Source organism: Alligator mississippiensis, chromosome 4 (genome assembly GCF_030867095.1).
Source record: "Alligator mississippiensis isolate rAllMis1 chromosome 4, rAllMis1, whole genome shotgun sequence".
Classification (NCBI taxonomy): domain Eukaryota; kingdom Metazoa; phylum Chordata; order Crocodylia; family Alligatoridae; genus Alligator; species Alligator mississippiensis.
This window is the reverse complement of record NC_081827.1, coordinates 160435085-160459317: the sequence shown is the minus strand read 5'-3', so window position 1 is coordinate 160459317 and position 24233 is coordinate 160435085. Positions and strand designations below refer to the sequence as shown.

Below are 24233 nucleotides of genomic sequence, written 5' to 3'. Positions count from 1 at the left end.
TGGCTAACAGTTGGATTAGGGGAGGACCAGCTGAGGTTTAGCACCCCCTGCTGTGCCCAAACTGCTTTTGCAGCAGCCATCTCTCCTTACCCACCATGCCACCCCCAGAATACACCAAGAACTCATACAACCAGCGCCCCACTGCACTATCTACCCTCAGCTCCAGAGCACACCAAAAGCTCCAGCACTTTTCTCTTTTTAAAGGAGGGAGGGGAATGGCCAAGGCCCATCCCTGCAGCTGCTTCAGCTCTTCCTCAGAACAGGATGGAAAGAGGAACTGAGAAGCAGCAAGTAGTGCAGCTCCTAGAGCTCTATGGGCTCCACCAGAGGGGGTGATAGTGCATGGCCCTGCAAGAGGAGTGCAGGGACAAAAGCCCTCCACGCACAAGCTTCCTACAAATCCTTTATTGGCTCTCCCACACGCGCACACACACACACACACACACACACACACACACACACACACACACAGCCACCCACCCCATGCAGCTCCAGCAGAAAGAAACCCATCCTAGACTTGCCTCTTGCCAGCTGGGCACAGACTTGGCCTCACCTCATGGAATGGGAAGAGTTGAGCAGCAGCAGTGGAGGGCTACTGGGAGCAAGGGCACTGGCCAACCTGCTGCCCTCCACCCTCATGTTAAGTGCTACAATGCAGCAGCAGGAACCCCCTGCTGAAATGCCCCTGCAGCAGCAGGAACCCAGGTAGTGGGAGGGAAGTCCCTGCCCCAACCACTACAGCAGTAGATACCTCTGCCTTTTGATGGAAGGCATCTTAGGCCAGCCTGCCTCAGCCTCTCCTGGCTTGCCCTAAGGTAAGGGTGGGTGTCTGGTGGTCCAGGCCTTACACAAAATACAGACTCAGGTGACTCATACACTCTTCCTAGGCATGGCAGGAGGTTGCTTTGCAAGGTCCCCTTCTAGAGGAGAATCTGAGACGCCCCCTACCCCTGTTTTCCTTGTGCCAAGCTCACATAGAGATGCCCAGTTTGTTCTCAGGATAGACAGCAAGTCTGAAAAGGCAGGAAGGAGCTGAGGTGGTGGGGACTGAAGATGCCTATGGAGTTGTAGGAAGCTGTTGATGGAAAATCCCTGTTGCAGCCCAGGCCATACCTGAGACCTCTCAGAGGGTCAACACAGTTGGCCTGGAGGTGACACAGCTGGTCACTCCAAGGCTGTAGGGGAGCTGGGCTTCCTAGCACAGCAGAGTGCACTGCAGCAAGCCAGCTGTACATGGTCAGGAAGAATACTTCCACCTCCTGGCCTCCAACTGGCACATAGCAGGGGAAGAAAGGAGTGTTAGGAAGGGCCCCTCCTGGGGGGAGGCAAGTAGGGGGCAGCAGGACAGAACTGCAAGGGTGCAAGGCTTCACCAACAATGCAAGGCTTTTGCTGTCAGTACTGAACACAAAGGCCTTGTGCTGCAGGGTGGGAAAAAGGACAGCACCTAAGGGATGGTGGTGATAAGGCAGCTCAGGCCAGTGAGCAAAAGGCCCTTCATTCTGGGCAGTCCCTGCTGTTTCAGGTAGGGCAGATGGGCAGAAGTGGGAGGGGGGCATCAGCCATGTCTGTTACACCCTCCCTTTCTCCCTCCCCTGCAAGGAGTGAGCAAGAGTTTGGGGGGGGGGGGAAGGTCACAGCACTCCCCATGCTCCACAGGGAGGAAACAGAGGAACCAGGAGACACCCATGGGCAAGACAGAGAGACAGTGGGGGCAGAGTAACAAGCAAGCCTCGTGGGATGAGGAAAGCCCCCCTCAAAGCATCAACTCTGAAAAGCAGAGCCCACAAGTGTGTGTGGTGGTAGGGGGGTCCCCAGGGAGCCCCAAGAGGCACTTCACAGCAACATCTGCTTCTTTGGGTTGCCAGCAGAGAAGATGCTGCCATCCCAGCGCTGGGGCCCATGCCAGATGCAGCTGAGGCCCTTTTTGGTGCAGCGGTACCCATGGGGGCAGCAGTGGTGCTTGTCATCACAGCAGATACCCTATGGAGAGACAGGGGAGATCAGTTTGTGATCAGTCTTCCCCCACCACACCCTCTGCCTCCACCCCCCCAATAAAGCAGCAGTCCCCACTGCTTTAATGGTGGTGCCTCCCACCACACAATGCCCAGCAGGTGTGGAGGGGTGAAGGGGAGAGAAGGAAACAGTCCAGGGCACAGATTCACCTCAGCTCACAAAGCAGGGGCCAGGCACCTAAAATCATATGCTGCGAGAGCTCTTTTCTATGTGGGCACCAAGCCAATGCCCCCCTCCCCCTGTCCAAAGCAGTCACCCCAAGAGGCAGCAGGGCTCCTTTGCCTCGTCTGCTACCAACCTTCTTGTAAGGGCAGCAAGCCCAGGCACCCATGGACACCTTGCAGCAGGTCTGGTTGTCGTGGCAGAAGTGTGTGCTGTCGCAGGCCACATCGTTGCTGGGCTCGGGGCTGGCTGGCAGCAGCACAGCCGAGGGGCCCAGGCCCTCGGGCAGTGCTGCCTGCTGCTTCTCACAAGTCTGCGCCACCAAGTTGCAGGTGTAGCCCATAGGGCAGCAGTGCTGCTTGTCCTTGCAGCACACGGCCTGGGTGATGGAGGAGGGGTGCAGTTGGTGCCTTCATGAGGCATCAGAGAGAGCAGCCTAATGAACATGCTCACCATAAGACATCCAAAAAGAGAACCCCAGAGTCCTGGCTCCTGCCTCACCCCGTTCCAAGCCACCAAACCTCTCACCTCTCCAGGAACAGCAACCAGGAATCCCAGGTCCCAGCTCCCACTCTAGGCTACTGGAATCCCCTTCCTTTCCCAAGATGGGGCTGGAGGAAGTGGGTGCTAGGACTCCTGTGTTCTGGTTCCAGAGACAAGACTCCCAGCACACAGATGGAGGGGAATATCAAAGTACCTTCTCACTACTAACCCCAATCCTCAGTTCCAGCCACTGACTGCCCCCACCTGTCCATTCATTCCTGTTCCTTCTGTGCACTGACAGAGGCAAGGGAAGAGGCTATCTGGAGAGGGGTGCCTGGCAGACTACCTAAAGGGCCCTCGAATGCCCAGGAGGGAGCTGCCAGAACAGTGCCCCCACCCCGTACTCACATTCGGGAGCTGGCAGCAGGCCCAGGCACCTGACAAGTTCTTGCAGCAGGTCTGCCCATCTTCACAGCTGACCGTTGCATTGCACTGCACATTCTGGACCTGGGGGGCGCTGGTCACATGCACCCTCGCTACAGACATCCTCAACGGTTTGCTCAGGCACCTGTCATGTTCCAGGTCACAGGTGTGGCCTGCAGGACAGCAGCGGAAGCCATCCGAGCAGCACACAGCCTGGACAGGGAGAGGAAGGGGGAGGGCTCACAATGTGGCACCAACCAGGTCCTACACCTCCTCCTCCTCTAGCTGGACCCTAACCTGCCACTGGCAACTGGCTTGTATTTTTGCCTGGCCAGGGACTTCAGGGAGAGGAGAGCAACCTGCCATCTGCCAGCAGATCTGACCCAGGCCACAGCTGATGCATTGCCACAGACCCACAGCACAGAGCTCCCAACCTCACACACCTGAGGCAGGGGACAACAAGTCCACTGTCCCTGTGGTCCTGGCACCCTGCAGCAGGTATTTCCATCCGGACAGAACTGTTGGCTGTTGCATTTCACATCTTGGTCTGCAGAGGTCACTCTCCGCAGGGCTGGGGTCTTCTCCAGCCAGGGAATGCTGGTGCTGCCTTGCAAGCAGCTGCTCCCCGTTAAGTCGCACTTGGAGCCCTTGGGGCAGCAGTGGATGTGATCTGGGCAGCATGTGGCCTGGGCAGGAAAGAAGCAGAGGCCCCCAGAATGATGGGGATGTCTCCAAGAACATCCCTGCCTCCCCTTCCCCATTCTCTGCTTGTGCCCCTCCCTCTTGACCTGCAGCCTTGCAGTCATAGTCTCGGGCTTACCCCACAGCTTGGCTCCCAGCTTGACCCACAGCCCGTGACCAGCCCCAGAGGGGAAGTGGGCATGGAAATGGCAGTCATGATGAGCCCTTGCACTCTTCCTAGTGACACGGGCACCTCTTCCCCCAAAGTGAATGGGAACAAAGACTGCATGCTGGCTCCAGGGCCCATCACAGCCAAGCCCCACTTGACAGCCACTTTGCAGCTTCCTGGAGAGCCCTGGAGCAAGCAGTCTCACCCCAGCTACACTCCTCACCTCTGGAGCAGGGCAGCAGCCCCAGGCCCCCGTCAGCAGCCTGCAGCAGGTGTTTTCATCTGGACAGGATGTTTCATCGTCGCACTTCACATCTTGGCTTGTAGAGGTCACTCTCACCAGAGCCGGGGTCTTCTTCAGCCAGGGGATGCTGGTGCCACCCTGCTCACAGCTGCCCTCTGGGCTGCACTTGTAGCCCTTAGGGCAGCAGTGCATGTGGTCCTGGCAGCACGTGGCCTGGGTAGGGAGAGGGGAAGATGTTCAGCATAAGGCTCCTCACAGCCCTGCCCAGGGAGTTTTCACACCACACTGGCACTGCACCATGCAGGAGTCACTGGGTCTCCCAAAGCCCCCTCAAGGTCACCCAGTTCTTCCAGTAGGATATCCTGGCCTTCCTCTGTGCTAACAATGTCTCCCAAACTTCTGCTATTAGGAATGTCACTGGTATACTACTCCTATTTGTATCAAAGTCCATCAACAACCAGTCTCTCAAGACTGGCCCCTGAGAAATGCCACTGGGAGCCTTGCTCCAGCCCAACAGTATCCCTCCTTTCCCCTTCAGCCAGACCACTCTCTGTCTCCCCAGCCTCACACTAATCCCGGTCTTCACCAATCATTTCCCATATGACAGTGTATCTTGCCCTGGCAGGATACATCCCCTAGCATTTCCTTTGTCTAAAAACCTGGCTACCAGGACAGTCTGAAACGTTCACATCAGTTAACATGCAGTACACCTCATTTTCCATTACCTTATTCTTCCATTCAAAATGGGTCCTAGGGCCTTGCATGCAACTTCAGACCATCAGGCCTATGGCTGCCCAGATCACTTTCCTTCCTACTTCCTCTCTCTTAAATAAGAGGACATGTGCTGATCTCCAGTCAGAGGGCACCACCCCTAACTTGACTGATTTAATAAAACTCCTTGCTCCTGGACATGCACTCTCATGTCAGAGCTCTGGGACAGAGTGGATACGTTCTTCCTAACTGAGGCAAGTTAAGCTTGATATACTTTGCTTTCACTTAACCTGTGGAATATCCGTATCCCCACACTCCTTCCCATTAGCCATCCAGCTTTTATTCAGAAGCAAAGGGCTGATCCGAGTACAGGTTCCTACTTCATCCTTGCCCCACTTCCTCCTCTCTAAGCCATTTTTTGTTTTCCTGGCCATAGTCAGGCTTCCTCCTGTGTGACACATGCTCCCCACACACCTGTGGCAGAGGGCAGCAGCCCCAGGCCCCTGTCAACAGCCTGCAGCAGGTATCTCCATCTGGACAGGACGTCTGGTCATCGCATTTCACCTCTCGGCTTGTGGAAGTCACTCTCACTTGTGCTGTGGTTTTCTTCAACCATGAGATGGTGGCACCACCCTTCTGGCAGCTGCCCTGCCCTGGGTCACACGTGTACCCCTTGGGGCAACAGTGGATGTGGTCTTGGCAGCACACAGCCTGGGGAGAGTAGAGATGGGGGATTCTGGTCATACACGGAGGCCATGAGTGGCCATGGGGACAGGAGAGCTCCAGACAGGGCTTAGGCCCACACAAGACAGCACAATGCCTCAGGGACCCACACGACTAACCAGTCAGGTACCTCTGCGAAGGGACAGCAGCCCCAGGCCCCTGTCAACAGCCTGCAGCAGGTATCTCCATCTGGGCAGGACGTCTGGTCATCGCATTTCACCTCTTGGCTTGTGGAAGTCACTCTCACTTGTGCTAGGGCTTTCTTCAACCATGAGATGGTGGCATCACCCTCCTGGCAGATGCCTTGTTCTAGGCTGCATGTGTAGCCCATGGGGCAACAGTGGACATGGTCCAGGCAGCAAACAGCCTGGGAAAAGTGGGGGTGAGGAATTCTGGTTAGCAGGTATACATGGGGGCCAATGAGGGCAGGAGAGCTCCAAATAGGAGTTAGGCCTGCACAAAGCAGCACAATGTCTCAGGGACCCATACGACCAACCCGTCAGGTACCTCTGAATAGGCACAGCAGCCCCAGGCCCCAGTGCTCAGTTGGCAACAGGTGTTCCCATCTGGGCAACTCGTAAAGTCATCACATTTCACATTCTGAGCTGGAAAGCAAGACAAATAGTTGGACCCAGGTATGGGAGCCCCACCTTCCTCAACACGCACATAGCCACACAGCTCCAGAGGGGACTGCACAGGTGTACTTTGCCAGACCTTTGTGAAGTGTGTCACACTGAGGGAAAGGTCCTGTTATGGAGACACCCACCAAGCTAACTGAGGAATGCTGTGCTTGGGGTCTAGTGCCATCCCAAGGTCATATTGGCAATAGCAAGGGAGGGCAGGGTAGGAACACCAGTACAGCAGAGGAGGGTTCCCCCCACCCTGATGCCTAGAGGTGGGCAGCACTTCTCTTCAAGCAGTCTCAGGAGATGCAAGGTGAGAACAAAGCCAGCCCCCCCTTTCCTGCATTACCTGAGTTGGAGACTTCTGGGAGCCTCGTGAGTGGCTGCATCTGGCCCAGTACAGAAGTGCATTTAGAGTGCTGCAGGTCACAGGTCATGCCCTGGGGGCAGCAGTGCAGTTGGTCGCTGCAGCAAACAGCCTGCACCCAGGGAGAGAACCCACAGGCCATAAGACTCCTCGCAGGCCAAGGACTCCCAGAGCCACCGAGCCACAGACCCCATTCCCCAGCAGCCACATGCATGGGGTGAGGGTAGGGACCAGCCATGGGCTCAGCTTCCAGCAACAGAAGAGCAAGAGAGCAAGGCCCAGCCCCAGGGTACACCCTCTAGCCTACTTGACAGGCCCAGAACCCAGTAAGCAGCAGCCACTTTCTGGGCTGGAACAGCTGAGAGAAGGCAGCCTCATATTTTGGAGGACAGCAATGTCTGCACACAGGGACCTCGGCAAATCCACAGGCTGAGGGACCCTCAACATCCCCAGATTTTGGATGGGGCACAAGTGTCACAGCATTCCCCCCCCAGCATGCATCCCATCATGGGGATTCTGGCTGGCATCTTAAGTCCCCACATCAAAGTTTGGTGTCTGTGGCTTAGTTTCAAAGAGCTGTCCCCTCCTGGAGGGCCTGAACCAGCCCAGGGCAGATACAGTACAGGGAGGAAGCAGCAGCAGCCAGGAACATAGCCCTGCCGTTCACCCAAAACACAGGTCTTGTTTGGTGCAGCTGTGGCCTCGGCTGTGCCCATGCCTGCCCCATGGCACCACATGGGGTAACCCCATAAGATTCCCAGCCCCATCCTTTGCATAGGAAGATACCGCCCTGCCCCAGGTGCTGGCTGTGCAGTGCATGGCACCACCACTAGGCAGCATCAGTGCACTACAGGCCCTGGCTTCAACCTGCCCACCTCTCTCCAGGGACAGAGGGTGCTAAGACCAGGTATTGCCTGGCAGTGCTTAGGCACCTCCATGCCATGCAGGTGGAGGATGGGGAGGAAATGGATCTTCTTAAAGGGGCAATGCATGATCTCAGTGTGTCCACTGGATAAACACAGAGCTCAAGTCTCAGGAAATGCCTGGCTGCCTTGGGGCACCCAGCATTGAAGGAAGGGGGTGAATAGGCAGATCACAGAGTACTTCAGGGGAGAAGAAAGGTGCATGCCATACCCTCCCCCACCTCTCTCGCAAGGGCCTCACTCACATTCTGCAGGGGACAGCAGCCATACTGGTTAGTTGGCAGCTGGCAACACGTGGCATCATCTGGGCACATCAACTTCTGGTCTGGGCAGGTGGTCTTGTCAGCCAACACTGGAAGAGGAGATGTGAAGTGAGGGGAGCCGAGGACACAGACCATCAACCCCTGGCTGTGCCAGCTGCAGCCCTGCTGCCTCATATAGCACCTCCAGCTCCCAGGACCAGGTGTGAGCAGGGTTGGAGCAGCTTTTGGGTGCCTCAATGTGGAGAGGAACTCCCAGACTAGCCCTGTGCTACAGCAAACACCTCCCAGGAGCCAACAGCCCTCCCCAAGCTTCGCTTGCTGCTTCTCCACCTCAAAAGGGGCTGAATAAGGCCAGAGGTCTCCAGAGACATGGGGAGGTGGGGAAGTGTGGTTGCTGCTTAGCTCCACCCAGGGAGGGACAATTGCCACATTTGCCTGCCGCTGGGGGCCAGGGAGGGTGGAAGGTCCCAGGTGGAATTTGGTCAAGGTCCCATTTCACTATTGCCCAAGCAACCCCCTAAATGATTCATTTCCATAATGATGGGCAAGAACAGCCCTGGAGTCTCTGCAGGGGCACAGCATGCAGCTCAGAGGCCACAGAATCCTCTTGGGATGGGGCAGGTTGAACCCTCCTGCAGCCCAGACACCAGATCCCATGCCAAGTACAGGGGGGCCCAGACTCCCTGGCTGGCCCCTGAAAGCCCACCCAAAGGGCACCAGCAGCCCAAGGGGACATCTCCCCCATACCTAGTGCCCCTAGCCCTGGCGTCCGCTTCCTGGCTGGGAATTTCACACGCATGGGCTGGTCCCCATCAGCTGACAGGCACTGGGAGCGAGCCAGGTCACAGGTAGTGGCATGAGGACAGCAGTGCACCTTGTCCACACAGCAAGAGGCCTGTTAGAGAGGGGGATATTAGCACCAGAGCAAAGGGGAGCCAGGTCCCTGCCCCTGCAGCTCCATCCTTGGGGAATCCAGACATCTGCTCCCAGGCAACCACAGGAGGCCCTGAGACAGCTCCACCCCCTTTGCTCAAGTGGGACCTCCCCACAGCATGGCTGCACTTCCAATGCTTCCGTGGGCTCCTGAGACCAATCCTGCTCCGCAGCCCCTTGCTATCCCTGCCCTGGGCACCCCACGTCAGTTTTGCCAATGCCCCTCAAGCCCATCCCACAATACCCTACATTTCTACCCCAGGCTTCCCCCTCCCCAGAGGTGCTGTTGCCTCTCAATCTTCTGCTGCTGCCCCACCCAAATTCTCCTCTTGGTGCTCCCTACCTCTGGCATAGGGCAGCACCCCCAGGTGCCATCAACAGTTACACAGCAGGTGGAATCATCAGGACACTGTGATTCACCATCAGGACACTGGACAGCAGCCAGGTCATGAGGATCTGAGAAGAGCAAGGTCAGAATCTGGCAGGAGAGCACCACTGTGCTAGGGGGAGGAAGGGGGCAGGGGTGGAAATCTGCTTCAGCGTGGCTCTAGACCTGGCCACTTGCTGCCTCACGCAAGGAGGGAAGGGCAACAAAGGCAAAAAGGCAGCCTGAACCACAGATCAGCATGCTCCAGTTGGCAGTCAGGTGCATGGTCCTCCTCAGAGGGAGATGTGGAACATATTCCCTCCCCTGACAGTCCCACATCTGGAGAAACCTCCACTCCCAGTGCCCACAAGAGGCTAGGTACATAGAAGGACTTGGCTAAACACAGGCACATGGCAGGTGAGTGCAACAGCCACTGTGTAGGTGATGTGAAGAAACACACTTGGTGGAGACCCTGGTATCAAGCAGCCCAGAGTGATATTTGGTTGCATTCTGGATACAGGGCTAGAGGCAGAGGCCAGCAATGCCAATGGCAAACCAGTTGGCCACATAGCTTCCTGGCTAATTGGGGAGCCAGAAAAGCCATGGGCCCTCACCAGCTCAATACCTGGGAGTGTGAAGCAGGATTTGCCGTCAGCACTGCAGTGGGAGCCTTGGGGGCAGCAGTGACGCCCATCAGCACAGGAGACGGCCTGCAGGAAGAGAAGGGTGGGGAGGGCATTGCCATCAGGTCTGGATGCGGCAGAGAGAAAAGTCAACATCTTGCAGGAGTAGGCAAATGTCAGCCCCTCCCTTCCATGACTGGGATGAGAGGGGACTGGGGACTCTAGCCCACCACAGCTCTCCAGATGCACCTGCATCATCTTCTACCTTAACAGGTAGGAAACAGCCATGGTGAGTGGGTCTGCATCAGGGGCAGAGGAGGGAGAATAGAACCCAGGAGTCCTAGCTCTCAGCTGGAGCACACTGCATCCCTCACACAAAAAGCAGATGCTTCTCTCTCTCACTGGAGAAAGAAGAGGTACATTGGCAGATCCTATCCTGTAGCATTGCCTCTTTGTGCCCATGCTCAGCCCACCCAAGGGCAGGGCTGGAACTGAACAGCCCGATCCAGCCCAGCTATCTGCCCCATGGGATGATGGATACAACTACTTGTGCCCCAAGAACAAAGCAGGCAGGGAACCCATGTGACCCTCCCCTGCCCCAAGGCACTCACCTCTGACAAGGGGCAGCAGGAGAAGGAGCCAGCCGAGGTGCTCAGGCAGGTGTACTCCGCAGGGCACCGGGTACCATCAGGACATGTAGTTCTGGAGGGCTCAGTCACAATCCCTGTCTGGATCATAGGCAGGGACTTCAAAAAGACCTAGTGAAGAAGAGGGAAGGTGGCAGCTGCAGACAGGGCCTGCCACCTACTCATGCTGGCTCTAGGTCACAGTGCAAAGCAAGGAGCTGAAAGGCTGCCTTGGGTTGACCCTCCAAGAAATTCACCAGACCCCATCTCCTCCTGCGGGGGCACAAGGAACAGATTCTCACCCCATAGGGAGGGGCACTGTACAGGAAGAGCTCCCAGCCCAGGAGAGGGGGTGGGAGGCAATTGCTCGCAAGCAGTCTTCCCCTAAGATGCAGTCTGCTGCTTGTATGGCAAGCACAGCAGAGGGCCCTGGTTGCAGAGCTGGTTCCTTTTGGCCAGTGCACAGGGCCCCGGTGGAAGGTCTCCCTTCAGAGGTCACTAGAGAACAGGCCAGGGGCTGAGGCCGCTCCATGAAGTGAGATCACCTCCCCGCACGGGGAAGCAGCTGCCAGCATGTGATGGGGAAGGCTAACCGCAGCTTCCCAGCAGGGCACTGAATCACAGTCAGGCCCTGGCAGCAGGGGTTGGGCTGGAAAGGGGTGCTGGCTGTGGCAATGCCCAGTTTTGGCCCCTGAGCCACCCCCAGGAAGACCTGCCTGCCACTCACCTACAGGCTCTATTGTCTCCAAGACTGGTCCCCTCGAGACTCCCCCAGCCTTCCAGCACAAAGCTGGCTGCCTCGCGAGTGCCCACCACAAGCACTCAGCCTTGAGGGCAGCTCAGGCCCTGTGGGTCCCTACTCAATACACAGGGACTGGGCAGAGCTCTGTTAATCTCGATCTTGTTTCATACAAGCCTCCAGTGTAAGGGGCATTCGGCTCCTGGTCAGACCACAAGCGGGCTCCATGCTCAGCCCTTGCTTAGCACCCCCCTGCTCCCCCACCCCGCATCACCCACACCAACTGTTCTTCTGCACCACAGCCTTGTGGGGAGCTCAGCCTTCAGGGCAGCGCATCCCCTGCAGAGGGTTTCTCTGATGCCCCTTCAGCTGTGCTGACACCATGAAAGGAAACAGGCACTCACCTGAGACAGCGAGCAGCAGGCATAGCCATCCCCACCTGGCTCCTGGCAGCAGGCCGAGAATCCTTCACAGACCCGTCCATCAGGGCACTTCAGCGAGGCCACAGCACCAGCCAGCACCAGCCACAGTGGCACAAGGGCCCACATCCTTGGGTAGGGCATCTGCAAGGGACCATCCAGCAGCCATTCAGCGCTCACCTGCAGTCAGCAGCCTCGCCCCCACAGTCGCACAGGGGACCTGCCTTTCACGCTGGGCAGCTAGTCAGATGCAAGGCTAAACAGGAGCCAAGTGGGCCTGCCCTTGCAGCCCGGGGCAGGGCCCCACCTGCCCTCCCAACCCCTCCCCTTGGAGGGGCTCTATCCTAGTGGCTTGGCCCAGCAGGAACTGGGGGTGGAGATGGGAAGGGAGAGGGTCAGGATCTTTGCCATGCATGGGTGCTTTACTTGGTTCCCTTACTTACAGGGAGGGGAAACCCTCATGTTGCTTTCTATTTGCCTTCCTCAGCCCTCCACAGCTGGTAGCTATCTGCCCCTCCCACTCTAGGGCTGTTCCCATGCTGAGCCTTGCGGTCACCAGCTCCTGCTGCCAGGCAGAGGGGCAACAGCTGTCATGCAGTGTTGTGCTGAACATCTGGATGTGCCAGCAGAGGCCAGCAAGTGGGGCAGGGGAGCTGCGACTCAGCTCTGGTGTCGGCCTCAGCTCCTCCCTCCCAGCTCTCCACTGCCATAGCTAGAAGCCTGCAGCACTACAGTTGCCCCAGTTCAGATGCTCCCCCAGACCCAGCCCACAATGTACTGCCTAGTGCCAGGACACCCCAAAGGCCCAGGACATCCACCACCTGTGACCTGCTGTTGCTTTGCCTCTGCATCTCTCAGAGTGCTATGGGAGGGCAGGTGGAGGATCTAGGCCCTCCAGACAGCCACAGCTCACACCTGTCCCTCCCCTCCTCACCGAGGCAGCCAAGCTACACAAGCAGCAAAGTCCAACCTGATAAGGCCTCCTCCCTCCCTCTTCCCACAATAAAAAAAGCTCAGCTTCAGTAGGGCCTGAACACAGCCTAGCAACAGAAACAGGAACAAAAGTAATTTATTAGTACACAGGAGCATGGGGAAACAGCCAGACTTAACATAGGGTCCACTCTGCCCCCTTACTCCATGGCTTCCCAGCCAGATCCACAAGTAGGAGGAGCACAGCCTCTGGGTTAGGACACAGAGCTGGGCACCAGGACTCTGGATCCCATATGTGGTGCCACCAGCTTTTTCCCTCCCCGCAGGGACCAGAAACCCCATGCCTGTAACACAGGCAAACAGAAGGGGACAGGGCAGTCCTGGTTGGGCTCCTCAGCTTGATGTAATGACTTCAGAGGCACCATCTGCCATCCCCTTTCTGTGAACAGGGCCCATTGCTGTTTACCCCCCAACCCAACACACACTCTCTCCAGCTGAGCCAGCTTCTGCAGGTAACCAAGGCAGGGGGGGCGGCTCATTGCCTTCAGGGCAGGCAGCTTTTTCATACAGGCACGTGGCTTCTGCCATGTGCTGAAGGAGGAGTAGACAGGCACCCTTGCTGCACCCCCAGGCGAGCTTCCTTGACAGCTCTGCCTGCTCTGGGCCACACAACACCCAAGACACCTACAGCATTAGCCCCTGCTGTGCAGCTCAGGGAGTGCCAAGAAGCTGCAGAGAGGAGTGTGCACGATGGGTGGGGTTGTTTTTCAGCTTGGCCACATACAGCTCAGCATGTCCCTATGGTGCTGACCCAGCCCTAGCACCTCTTCATGCCATGACCAGCCGGCTGACTGAGCTCCAGGCGTTTGCCAGTCGCTAAAAGCACACGACAGGCCTCCTTCAGGGTGCCAGCAGGATCCAACCAGCCCTGACCTTATTGGCAGGGGGAGGGGGTAGAAAAGGAAGGGGGAAAGAGAACCAGAGCCCCTCCTTTCCCAACCCACTTTGTATGTGGCAGTGCCCCCAGAGGGCAGCTGGCTCCCAGCTCCTGCTGTATCAAGTGGGCAGGTGCTCCAGTGATTGAGTTGGACAGACTTGAAACACCCAAGCCCGACACTGGGGAGTTGGTCATGTCCTGCTCATCAATCCCCCTCCACCCTTAGGAAGATCCCACAGGCCTCAGCTTCTACAAATCTTCTCTGAGACAAGGGTTACTCCACCAGTCTGGCCTTGACCACCAGCTCTCTCCTCCTTCTTGCCCAATGCTCTTGCTGCTGGCAAGGAAGCCCCAACCCAGGACTCCATAAGCCCTGCCCTACACCAGCCTTGTGCGCAGGGCAGGCCTTGAGAGCTGGGCTCATGGGATGGCTCCAGGCTCCCCACAGCCCTGCAGCAGTCCAAGAAGCTGGGCAGTCAGGCTCTGTGTCACAGGGAGATCCCCAGCACTTGCAGCTCGGTGGCAGGCAGGATGTTACCCAGCTTCTTCTGCCCTCCCAGCTGAGGAGCACTGGGACTCTCTGGGATTCTCCTCTCCACCAGCCTCACCTCCTCTCCTTCAGAGAAGGGCAGGAGCTGTTGAGACAAGGGCTGCCAAGCTCCTTCTTCCCCCGGTGGCTCCAGGAACCCAGGTCCCACTGAAGTGAATGGGACGATGGCATCCGTCCTGCCCAGGCAGGTTTTCAAATATCAGCGCAGTCCATTCCCAATGCCACAGACCTCGCTGGGGAACTGAAGATGAGTCACTGCCCTGTCCATAAGGTGGAGACCACAGCACTGAGCCACTGCCCAAGGAGGGGCATGGAGCTGGTTTCCCAGTGCCCATAGAGCCTATGGACAGACCAGGAGCTGCATTGTTCCCAAGCCTGGCACAGTCCTTTGGCCTCCTCCTTCCTAGAAGAAATAGTGACCACTACCCACTGTACCAACAAGATGCTGCCTGGCCTGAAAGACCACACCCTGGTGCTTCAGGTCAGGTTACAGGATGAAGCCTGCTCCAGAGCCCCTAGAGCAAAGGCCACAGGAGATGTCCAGCTCACAAAGACAGGGTAAAAGGACCTGCAGAGCTCCTCTGCCCTGCTGGGGAGGGAGAGAAGGTAGGGAGATGGACAAGCTATCTCCAAGCCTCAGAAATGATGGCAGGCCAGCTCCACAGGAAAAAAAAGCAGATCCCACAGCTCCCCCAGGCAAGCCAGCCCCAGCACAGACAGCGCAGCAAGGCATCTGCACACACAGCACTCCTCCCAGCCCCAGCAAGTAGCTGAGCACTGTGAAGAGAAAGCAGCGGCGTGTAGTCAAAATGCTGAACTGGTGTCAGGAGACCTGGGTTCCAGGCCCCTCTCTGCCACAGACTCCCAGTGTGACCTTGGGCCTGTCACTTCATCCTGCCAAGATTTAGGATCTCCATACTTGACATCCAGGGACCAAATAAAGCGAGCATCTTAACTCTGGCAAAGCATATTAATGCTGGCAAAGCATACTTGATACTGCCCCCCACCCCCCCAGGGTTGGGAAGTGCTGAGGGTTAGCAGCACCAGTGATCTCATTTCCCCATCAGATGAAGCACTGGTGTTCTTGAGCTGGGTATAGAAAGAGAGAAGGGAGCACACCCAAGCCTTCAGGTCTGCAAGCACACAGCATGTCCAGAAAGACAGCTGCATGGAAGACTCTGTAGCCAGCACCGCAGCAGCACAGGGACCGCTGCATCTGGCAACAGAGACCTGTGAATGTAGCCCTGTGCAGGCCATCCAGGGAGCCTGACCTTGGCCCTGGCCAGGCTGGGAGACAGCAGAGCCAAAGGGGATGCAGGCAGGACGTACCTCTTCCCCCCCTGCCACCCTCCTAATCTCTCTCTTTGGTATCTTGCAAGCTCAAGCCACAAGACACAACATCCACAACCACAGCTTGCCAGATAACATCGTCTCGTGGTGCAAGAACCCAGCATTAGGTGCTTATCTCGCCCACTGCATCTCAGCTGACAGGGCCAGACGCTACCAAAAGGGAGGTTACTGTCATCCAAAAGCCCAGAGCATGGGGGACAGGGAGGGGTGAGAGGGGTGGGCTGTGGCCTTACTAGCCAAAGGCAGCCCTGTGGCCCCTCTGCCCCCACCAGCATATGCAAGGAGCAGTCTCCTACCCAGAGCCAGACATCTCAGGCACCAGCCTTTTCTAGTACCCACCCAATGGTTTCTGGCCAAGGAAACTAAGCCAACAAGAGGTGCTTGGTCCCTCACTGGGGAAGCACATCTATCTCCAATAGATGCCAGGGCAGCTGGGAGTCAGAGACCTGCAGGCAAGGAACTATTCCTGCTTCCCAACCAACCAACCTGCCTTTCATATCCCCTTGCAAGTCACAGCCCCTGAGGCCTGCTGCCTCCTGGCTAAGGGAATTGTCCTGCACTACTGGAGCCGCTCTGGGCCAACAGACAGGAGAGATGAGTCACAAAAAGAATCCAAAGAGCTGGGAAGCGCATCAGGTTACATCACGAGGTTACTTCTCCCTCAGCTCACTACTGAGGCTATCTCCAGGCCTCAGCAATGATATCTTATTGTATCAGCCACCACAAGAAACCAGCCTCAGTCCTGCATCCCTGCACCCTTCAGCCCCAGGAAGGATCCCTATTTTATACAAGGAGAAGCCAAGGCCCAATAAGTGGCTGCAAGTCAGCAGCAGACCCAGGAAGAGAGGTTCAGACTAATGGATGGCTCTGGCTCATGCCAAGCTGCAGAGTTGATCTGGGCGGTGTCTGTAACAACCTCCTGCCCCTAAGCGCTCTGAACCATAGGATCCTCCTGGGAAAATCAATTCCACCAACTCTAACCATGAAGAAGCCATCCTTGTACCTGGCTGGGACTGTAGCTCCTGGAGTCTATGTCTGCTCCACTTCTACCCCCACCAGTTAACCCAGGTCAGACTCCTTCCCACCCCTCACCTCAGTTCCCCCACCTGACAAAGGGATAATGCTTCCATCCGGGGCTACACTCACATCTCTGCATAAGCACTGACAGAAGTGCCTTCAAAGGACAGTTCAGTTCATGCCTAGACACAGTGGACAGTGGTCATCTTACTATTCCTTGCATCTTTCTAGTCCATAGAAACATGTGGACTCCAGAGCAGCTCGCCCAGCACCTCTCTCACCCCCTCACAAACACTGCAAAGCCCTGTGAGAACCCCTCTGACCCCAACCAGCCTCTCACTATTGAGAAGTGACTTATCATCACTCTCACAAGTCACATGCTAGAGTGGCATGCAACTTTGGACAAGTGTCAAGTCACCAGCTTTTATGGCAAACAACATGCGTGAGACCTGGAACCGTGTCTGTATCCCAGGTGCACAAGAACAGTGTGCGTGTGGGTGGGTGCAACAGTGCATGCAGTGGGGCAGGGTAAGAGGACCTGCAAACCCCAGCACTTCTCACTTGATTCATATGACCAGTTTCTAATAACCATTTCTGAAAGCCAAGTGGGAAATGAAACTCAAGCTAACTGGGGAAATAAAACTGAACAGACTAAGGTCAGAGACCAACGGCTTATCTACCCAAGGAAACAGCCCAGAGGGCAATAATGCACTAACTCCATCTGTGGATGTTCTTATGCAACAATAAGGAACTAGTGCTCTTTACACCCCCTATTTACTCTGCAACAGCTATTGCAGGCTAGTTTTCCCCGAGGACAAGCCCAATATAAAGAAGCATGCCCAAGCCAGTCAGGGCCCATTAAGGGTGGAAAAGCCTCCTTCTCAGAGATGCCGGCTACAGTACATATGTAACCCCTGCTGTGGCTGACAGTGTTTCATCTTCTAGTATAGGGCTGAGGAGGTGGTTAGACCATTGCTACAATCCTACATAGCTCACAATCATAAGGTTGTATTTCAGCTGCATTGGGGCCAGCAACCATGTTGCACCAGTATCTCTATAATACTTGTTTCCACAGGGTAGACAAGAATCAAGAAGCAAAAGGGGGGTGGGAAACAAAGCCGGCCCTGTTTCACTGCACCTCCAAGCTCTTAATTTCCTTCTCATCCAACAGGTTGTTATGCCAGACAGCAAGGGGAGGCTCTCAGACAGCAGTGCCCAAGAGATACATACAGTCAAGGCTCTGGGGAGACCTGCTCCAGGCAAAGAATTCCTTAAATTTGTAGAGTCTGGTCAGAACAAACATATGCTGGTTGGCTGATCCCATAAACCCAGTGCATGCACCCAGTTACCTGAAGCAGGACTGTTTACTATTCCAGCCATAAATACAGAGGCGGCTGCTGTTTTCATGCCCAGGTCAAGGCAAAATTACAGAAGCTCCAGACTCAGATACTCGCTACTGAGGGGAATTCGCTCCCAGAAATTAGTAACCTGCACAACCTGCCAGGCTTGTTTCAGCACTAGGCTAAAACCATCCTTCCATGCCTCTCTAAGACTGAGGTACCGACCCCAGCACCAGTGAGGAGAGAGGGCTTATTTGCTTCTGCCTTCACTACCAATAAGAGGTGCGTTCTCAGTGAGATGATCAGTGTCAGATCTTAGGGCAGGCAAAACTCTTTGAGTAGCTTTGAGTGAGGCAAACCAAGGAAACGCCACATCCAGGAACACTTGGGACAGGAAATATAGCATGGGCCTCTCCTAGCTACACTGCACTAAAAGAAAAACTGCCCAAGCCCAGTTTCCACAAGAACCAAACGAGCCTACGTATACTGACATCTTGCTGAAAAGTCACCTGCTTTGGCATTGAAGACAGCCTCAAACACTGAAGGGACGCGGTTCCCCATGGAAGGGTCTAGCACAAGGATATTTCCCCCTGAACAGCATTACTTGGTCACAGCCACCCCATACTACACCAGGATTCTGCTTCTGGGAAGGGTCCGATTTAGTGTGCTTGGCTGCAACAACCAACATCTGCCTAAGGAAAGAAGGAGCAATGCCAGGCTAACTCATTCACCCAAGCAGCACCACTAAAGTTTAATCATATGAACCCAGCTCTTTGTTCACTCACGCACATCATCATGGGATACTTCACAGACATGGGAATGAATCACTTCCTTGGTAATGGGCAGGGAAGAGCCAGGTCCTCAACCCATGCGGCGAGCACACGCACTTTATGCAGGCAAAGAAAGAAAGAACAGAGAGGGGCAGCCATGTTCTCCCTGTCGTGCACAGTCCCATGTGTTCATGACAAGACCAGTTTCTACCTCACGTATTAACCGAAGCAGAAGCAGAGTGAAGTACGGGCCTAGCTGGGCATATGGCAACAGACCCATCACTATCAGCACAGAACAATGTCAGACACCTGAAATCAACACTTTGCAGTACCCATCTCTCATCTCTGGTGCCAGCTGCACTCAACTCCACCCACTCACAGCAACAAGGGGAACTCAGGCTGCTGCAGGGTCCCCACCCTGCTCTGCCCAGCACAGGGCAGGCTGAGCAGCCAACCAGGCTGCTGGGGGAAAGCAGCCTGAGAAGCAAGGAGGTGAGATGCAGAGCACAGGGGAGGCCCCTTGAGAAGGGAGAACTCCTGGTGAGGTGGGAGGCCTGGGAAGGAAAGGAGAAAGAAGGGTCCTTCCAGGGGGCCAACCCCACAAACCTGGGAGAGGAGGGCAGGGTGTGAGCCCCCTTGCCCTGCCCTGCCCTGCCCACCCCCTATCACAGCGACTCCACCCAGAGCTGTGCCCCTCTCCCAGCTGGCAGGGGAGAGCTGCACTCCTCAGGACAGGCTCTCTGCCCTCAGCCTGTGCAACCTGAGAAGGTGGGCAAGGGCAGGGTGGGGGGGCAGAAGAGGCGCCCCCAGCCCTGACACCCGACCGATTGATTTTTTTTTCGTTTTTAAAGGAAATGTGTTCGTGTCCCAACTCAAAATCGGCCAAATCCATTCCAAATCTGCCAGTCATTCAAGAACCGCATGTGGCCCTATTCCCCGCAAGTCTCCTCTGCCCCCGCCTGGGGCTTCGGATGTTTCCAAATCCTTTGGCGGGCATCCTACGTGCAAGCCCGAGCCCAAAAGCCTGGGGTTCGGATGCCCCCGAGCCTGGCTTGCCCTCGGCCTGAGGGCCAGGGAGGAGTCTCCCCTTTCCGTAAGGCCGAGGTCTCTCCGCTGGAAGTGAAAGTGGGAGGCTAAGTAAGCATGACCTCGGCCAGGGTGGGTGCTACCCCCTGCCACGTTCGTGGCCGCCCCCAGCCAGGAGGAAACCCAGGTGGCGGCCAGGGTATGTCCCCTGCCAGGTGGACCCCCGCGCAGCGAGGAAGTGCCGACACCCCGCACCAGCCTGGCACCAACCACCTCGTGCGGCTTGGCCTGGCCTGGCCCGGCCCGGCCCGGCACCACCCACCCACCCGCCTCGCCCCGCGTGGTACCTGCGGCGGCGGCGGCCGAACCAAACACCAGCTCCCGACCCAGCACCACAAGAGCCAAAGACACTGCCAGATGCCAGCCCCGGCCGCTCCCCCGGATTGGCCCACGAGCCCGGCCTGCCTCGCCCCCGTTGGTCGCTGCTCCAAAGTGGGGCGGAGAATTCGGCGGCGAAAACCTGCCCTGTCCTTCCCGGGAACCCCTGGTCAGGTGATGGCGGAGTCACATGACACGCGGTCCCTTCCCCCCCTCCACGGCCCGGCAGGAGCTTGCGTTGGGTCTCTTGGTGCTGAGGGAGCGAGCAGGACGGAGAGCCGGGCTGGGAGGGACCCCCGAGGGGATCCAGTCCAGCCCCTGCTCTGGCAGGGTCATCCTTAGCCGAGCCCCCAGCACAGATCCGGCTCGCAGGGGCCCGCAGACGCGACAAGTGTGGCCCAAGCCACCCGCCCCTGCGCTCAGCTGCTAATGTGACATTGGCCCTGAGTGCCCACCTGAGTCCCTGCATGAAGAGGCATCTGGTTGCCTTGGGGGTTGATGCCCTACTTGAGGGTGGATGGCCCATGTGCTTATCAATAAGGAGCTGCTAAGAAATGATAGACCTCATGCACCACAAACGGCTTGGGAGTGGGTGTATTCTTGCTTCTGTGGCTGCCCTACTTCTCTTGCTGACTGCGTTAGACTGGCACTGTTTCCTACAAAGTACGATGGATGGACGGATGGAAGGAAGGAAGGGATGCTACAGCATCTGCAGGCTGAGCTGTTGACTGCATCAAGGCACCTACACAGCATATGGGTGACATTAGGCCCCATGAAACAGGCTCTCCAGTGTTGCTGGCTCCTGTGAATTCACTGCATGTAACATGTTTTCGGCCCCTTGTGGCAAGAGCCAAAAACTCCCAGTTTCATCTGATCTGAGGGTAACAAAATGTGTCGTCCTCACTCCCCTCGGTCTGTGCCTAACCACACTAAGCCTTGACTCCAGAGGTCACAAGCTGTACTGCAGATGTTGCCCTGCTCCTATTCCTATGGCCTACCCAGCTTTTAGTATTCACATGGTCTCCTCCTGCCTTCTTGGGGGGTTGCTATCCACCCATTTTACAGCTAAAGGTAAGAGCTCAAACAGGGTCTCTTGCAGAGACAGAGCCCAGGAGACTTATTTAATAGAGCCAAGCCAAATGACCTGGTGCAGAGTTACTTGCCAATGGTCCGTGCAGTGCTCCCATCACTTTCTGGTACAGTGCCCTGTCTTAACAGTTGGTACCTCCCATGCCTCATTTTAAAGTCCCATATTTTCTGAAGTGCTGAACATGTTGGGTGTTGAGCTCTTGGGCTGGATCCAGAGGTGCAGGCACATGTGGTTTGTGGTGCTGCAAACCTCTTTGCAGTGCCACAAATTACATGACTTGCACATTAATCAGTGCTCTGCGCTGCTAATTTGCAGTGCAGGGCAAAATTTGTTCCCAGGATTTCCCAGCAGCAAATCCCCACCCTAAAAAAAAGTAGCGCAAACCGTGCCAAAGTGGCAAGCACCAGGACAAACGCAGAGACTGGGGGTGAAGGGGGGAGGGGGGGGTGCAGGGGTGTCCAGTGAAGGCAGCTGTGTGCATTGTGGAGACCCCATGCTGAGGCATCAGCAAGCTGCTCCCTAGTTGGCTGGGGTATAGGGTGCCTCAAGACAGAGGATCAAGGAGCCCCAGGCTGGCTCTCCTCCTGCAGCATGTGAAGCAACAAGACACATGGGCCAGGGTGTGCACTGGGGCACAAAGTAGAGACACACATTTGTGCCACTACTATTTGTACTGCTGTAAAGGCATACCCCTGCTCGTGTGGGCCTGGCCTTGGACAGCAGGTGCAGGAAGTTTCCCCTCCTCCCCTTGGTTCTAGTGTTTTCACCTATGCAATTTCCTTCAAAACAAACTTGAACTGAAAACACTTTTTGTTTTCAAAGCCACTCAACCCCTGCCCCAGCACCAAACACTGGAAGCACCGGTCATGCTGATGCTGCACAAACTGCAAGGGCTGTGGGAAAGCAGAAGTGGAGGAAACTGCAGGAGGGGCTGGGCTGGGGTTGCTGTCCTGTAACCCTTTACTAAGGGTTGCACTGGGAATGCAGAGAGATTTGGCACCCATGCTCTGGTGCCACACAAACCTTCCTGGGGCCTGGCCCTGGTGAGGGGAGGGCAGCTTTCTGGCTGGCTGTGACAGGAATCATCCTCCTGTGTATCTAGCAGAGTTTTAAGGAAGGCAATTGCTTACTCTGTGATTTTCCTGCAAGGGCTACTCCATGTAGATTGCATGATACTAGGATTTGGTGGAGTCCAAGCAGTTGGTGTGATGTGGGGTGGGAGGGGTCACTTGTAACTACCTGGGGGTGGGTCTGGGGGTGATCTGTTAATAACAGAATATGGAATAGGGTGTATTTCTCAGCCCCCCCCCCTTGTTCTTTCTTGCCCCCATCCAGCCCTAGAGCCTGAACCCAGCCATGGCCTCACAGTGCCCCTCCCAACTACCGAGTTTCTCCACTCCAGATTGCACACAGCACTTGCCCCATTGCCCTGGCTGGGGATGCAATCAGATCTTCCGCTCTGCTGTACTGCCTTCCTGTTCCCTGGGCAGAGGAGTTTCTGGGGTACTTTTGGCTGTCCTGTCACTCACCCTTAACAGGGCTCCCCACTCCTGCCCTGTGCACAGTGCAGTGAGCCCCTCCTGCACGGTTTCTGGGGCACAGAAGTGCCTAGCATCCTTCCCCCACAACTGAGTTCAGGAAAACTCTGTCCCTTCTTCCCGTGAGGGCTATGAAAACAGCAGAGGCCATCCCTCTTGCAACACAGCCACCTGCCCCAGCTGCTCCATCTGTACTCTCAGCACTCCCCACTGGCTCACCAGCATTGCTGCCCCCACAACTCTCAGCACTGCTGGCAGGTCTTACCCAGCTCCTGAGGCTTCTTGGTGGAAGGAAAGGGGGAAACTGCAACAGAGCCCTACCAGGGATCTCTCATAGGACTGCATGTGTTTGTAGTCTTCCCTCTTCATCTGCCTCCATTTCCCCTTGGCTGAGCTGTGTGTGGGACCCTGGATTATATGATTTCCCAGTGAGAAAACAAGCTTCAAACACCTGAAAAGCTCAGAGAGAAAGGGGGAAATCCTCCACCCACTCCATTACTTTCCAGATGCCTAAAGCCTTGCCTAGGTTAATAGCCAGAAATACAGTCACTGCTCCTTGGTACAGGGCAGCCACAGGAGAAACGTTTGCTGGGTTTAAAACCACAAGCCCTGTGTGGGTGCCAGTGTATTTTGGTGGGCTCCCAGTGGCCACAGCAACGAGCAGACACATGAGGCACTGCCCTGAAGTTACTGCTCAAAACTCCTCCTTTCCCTATCATGGAACAGGTTTGCTTGCTAACCACAATCCACCCCAGAAGTAGCTGCTTTCTAGTGGTAGCATGAGGACTTTAAAAAGAAAGGACAAACTTCCACACTGTGGAAGGGGACATCTTTCATCTCTTTTTACATGTACCTCCTTCATGTCTTTGAAGATCCCCCTATTCTTTAAAAAAAAGTGAATGCACCCTTGGCTGTTGGTGAGCTGATCAGGGTGGGAATGTCATCTCTAGACATGGTGCTGGGGAGCCTAATCATGGGACACAACATCCATTCTAAAAAGATGTTGAGACATGAGAGAAGGTGCAGAAAAGAATCACACACCAGATGAATTGTTGTACAGTGAGAGACCATCAGAGCCTGGTCTGTTTAGCTTATCAAAATGATTGAGGGGAGACTTCATTATAGCATGGAGGTGTCCTTGCTGGGAGAAACTACTTAACAGCCTCTTAAATCTAGCAGAGAAAGGCAGAACAGAACATCTGGCTGAAAGCAGAATTCTTGCAAATTCAAACAGAAAATAAAAGTTGAGATCAGTAGCAGTAATCAAGGGTGATAAACTGGTGGAACAAACTGCTACAGGAAGCAATGTTTTCTATATTTTTCAGATCACGGCTGGGACCTTCATGGAAGAGATGCCTTTATCATGGTGAAATGTCCTGGCATTGGGTCACCTGATGACCTGATGTTCTCCTTTGGCCTTAAACTCCAGGGCTATGAATAAGCAATACCATGGTATGTACAGGCTGGCACCTGGTAATCCCCAGTGTGTCAGGGACATAGCATGGGTTGGAACAGGGGAAACCCTGCCTGAGGTCTGTTCATCCTGCAGTAGTTGGCAGATAATAGCGGTGTGCAAATGTAAAGCCCGTTTGTTGGCTGTTCTCTCAGACGGAATTGGTCCAATTGTTTCACAGCTCAGGTAGAAAAATCAGATGGGCCATCCATCACTGGTCCCAGTAAACAGGGGTTGTAGAACGATACCACCTTGGTGTCAACCTGGGTAGTGTCTACCTTGGTACTGGTGTCTTTATGAATTGTGTGTGTATGACTTTGCTCATCTGCTCGGTTGTAATGCTGCCCATGGAAAGCAAAA

General features: G+C 55.7%; 1 protein-coding gene across 1 annotated transcript; it reads right to left on the bottom strand.

Annotated features, from left to right (window-relative positions):
- Nucleotides 1-390: 390 nt before the first annotated feature.
- On the bottom strand, nt 391-19955 carry GRN (granulin precursor). Its single transcript, XM_006268241.4, has 16 exons — nt 19762-19955; nt 11480-11638; nt 10322-10468; nt 9713-9797; nt 9064-9176; nt 8535-8682; nt 7770-7876; nt 6584-6713; nt 6119-6216; nt 5742-5978; nt 5363-5599; nt 4157-4390; nt 3527-3769; nt 3069-3296; nt 2314-2556; nt 391-1982 (listed from the first exon to the last, which is right to left on the bottom strand). The coding sequence occupies exons 2-16, from the start codon at nt 11636-11638 to the stop codon at nt 1836-1838; spliced, it is 2556 nt and encodes an 851-aa protein (XP_006268303.2). The 5' UTR covers nt 19762-19955; the 3' UTR covers nt 391-1835.
- Nucleotides 19956-24233: the final 4278 nt, after the last annotated feature.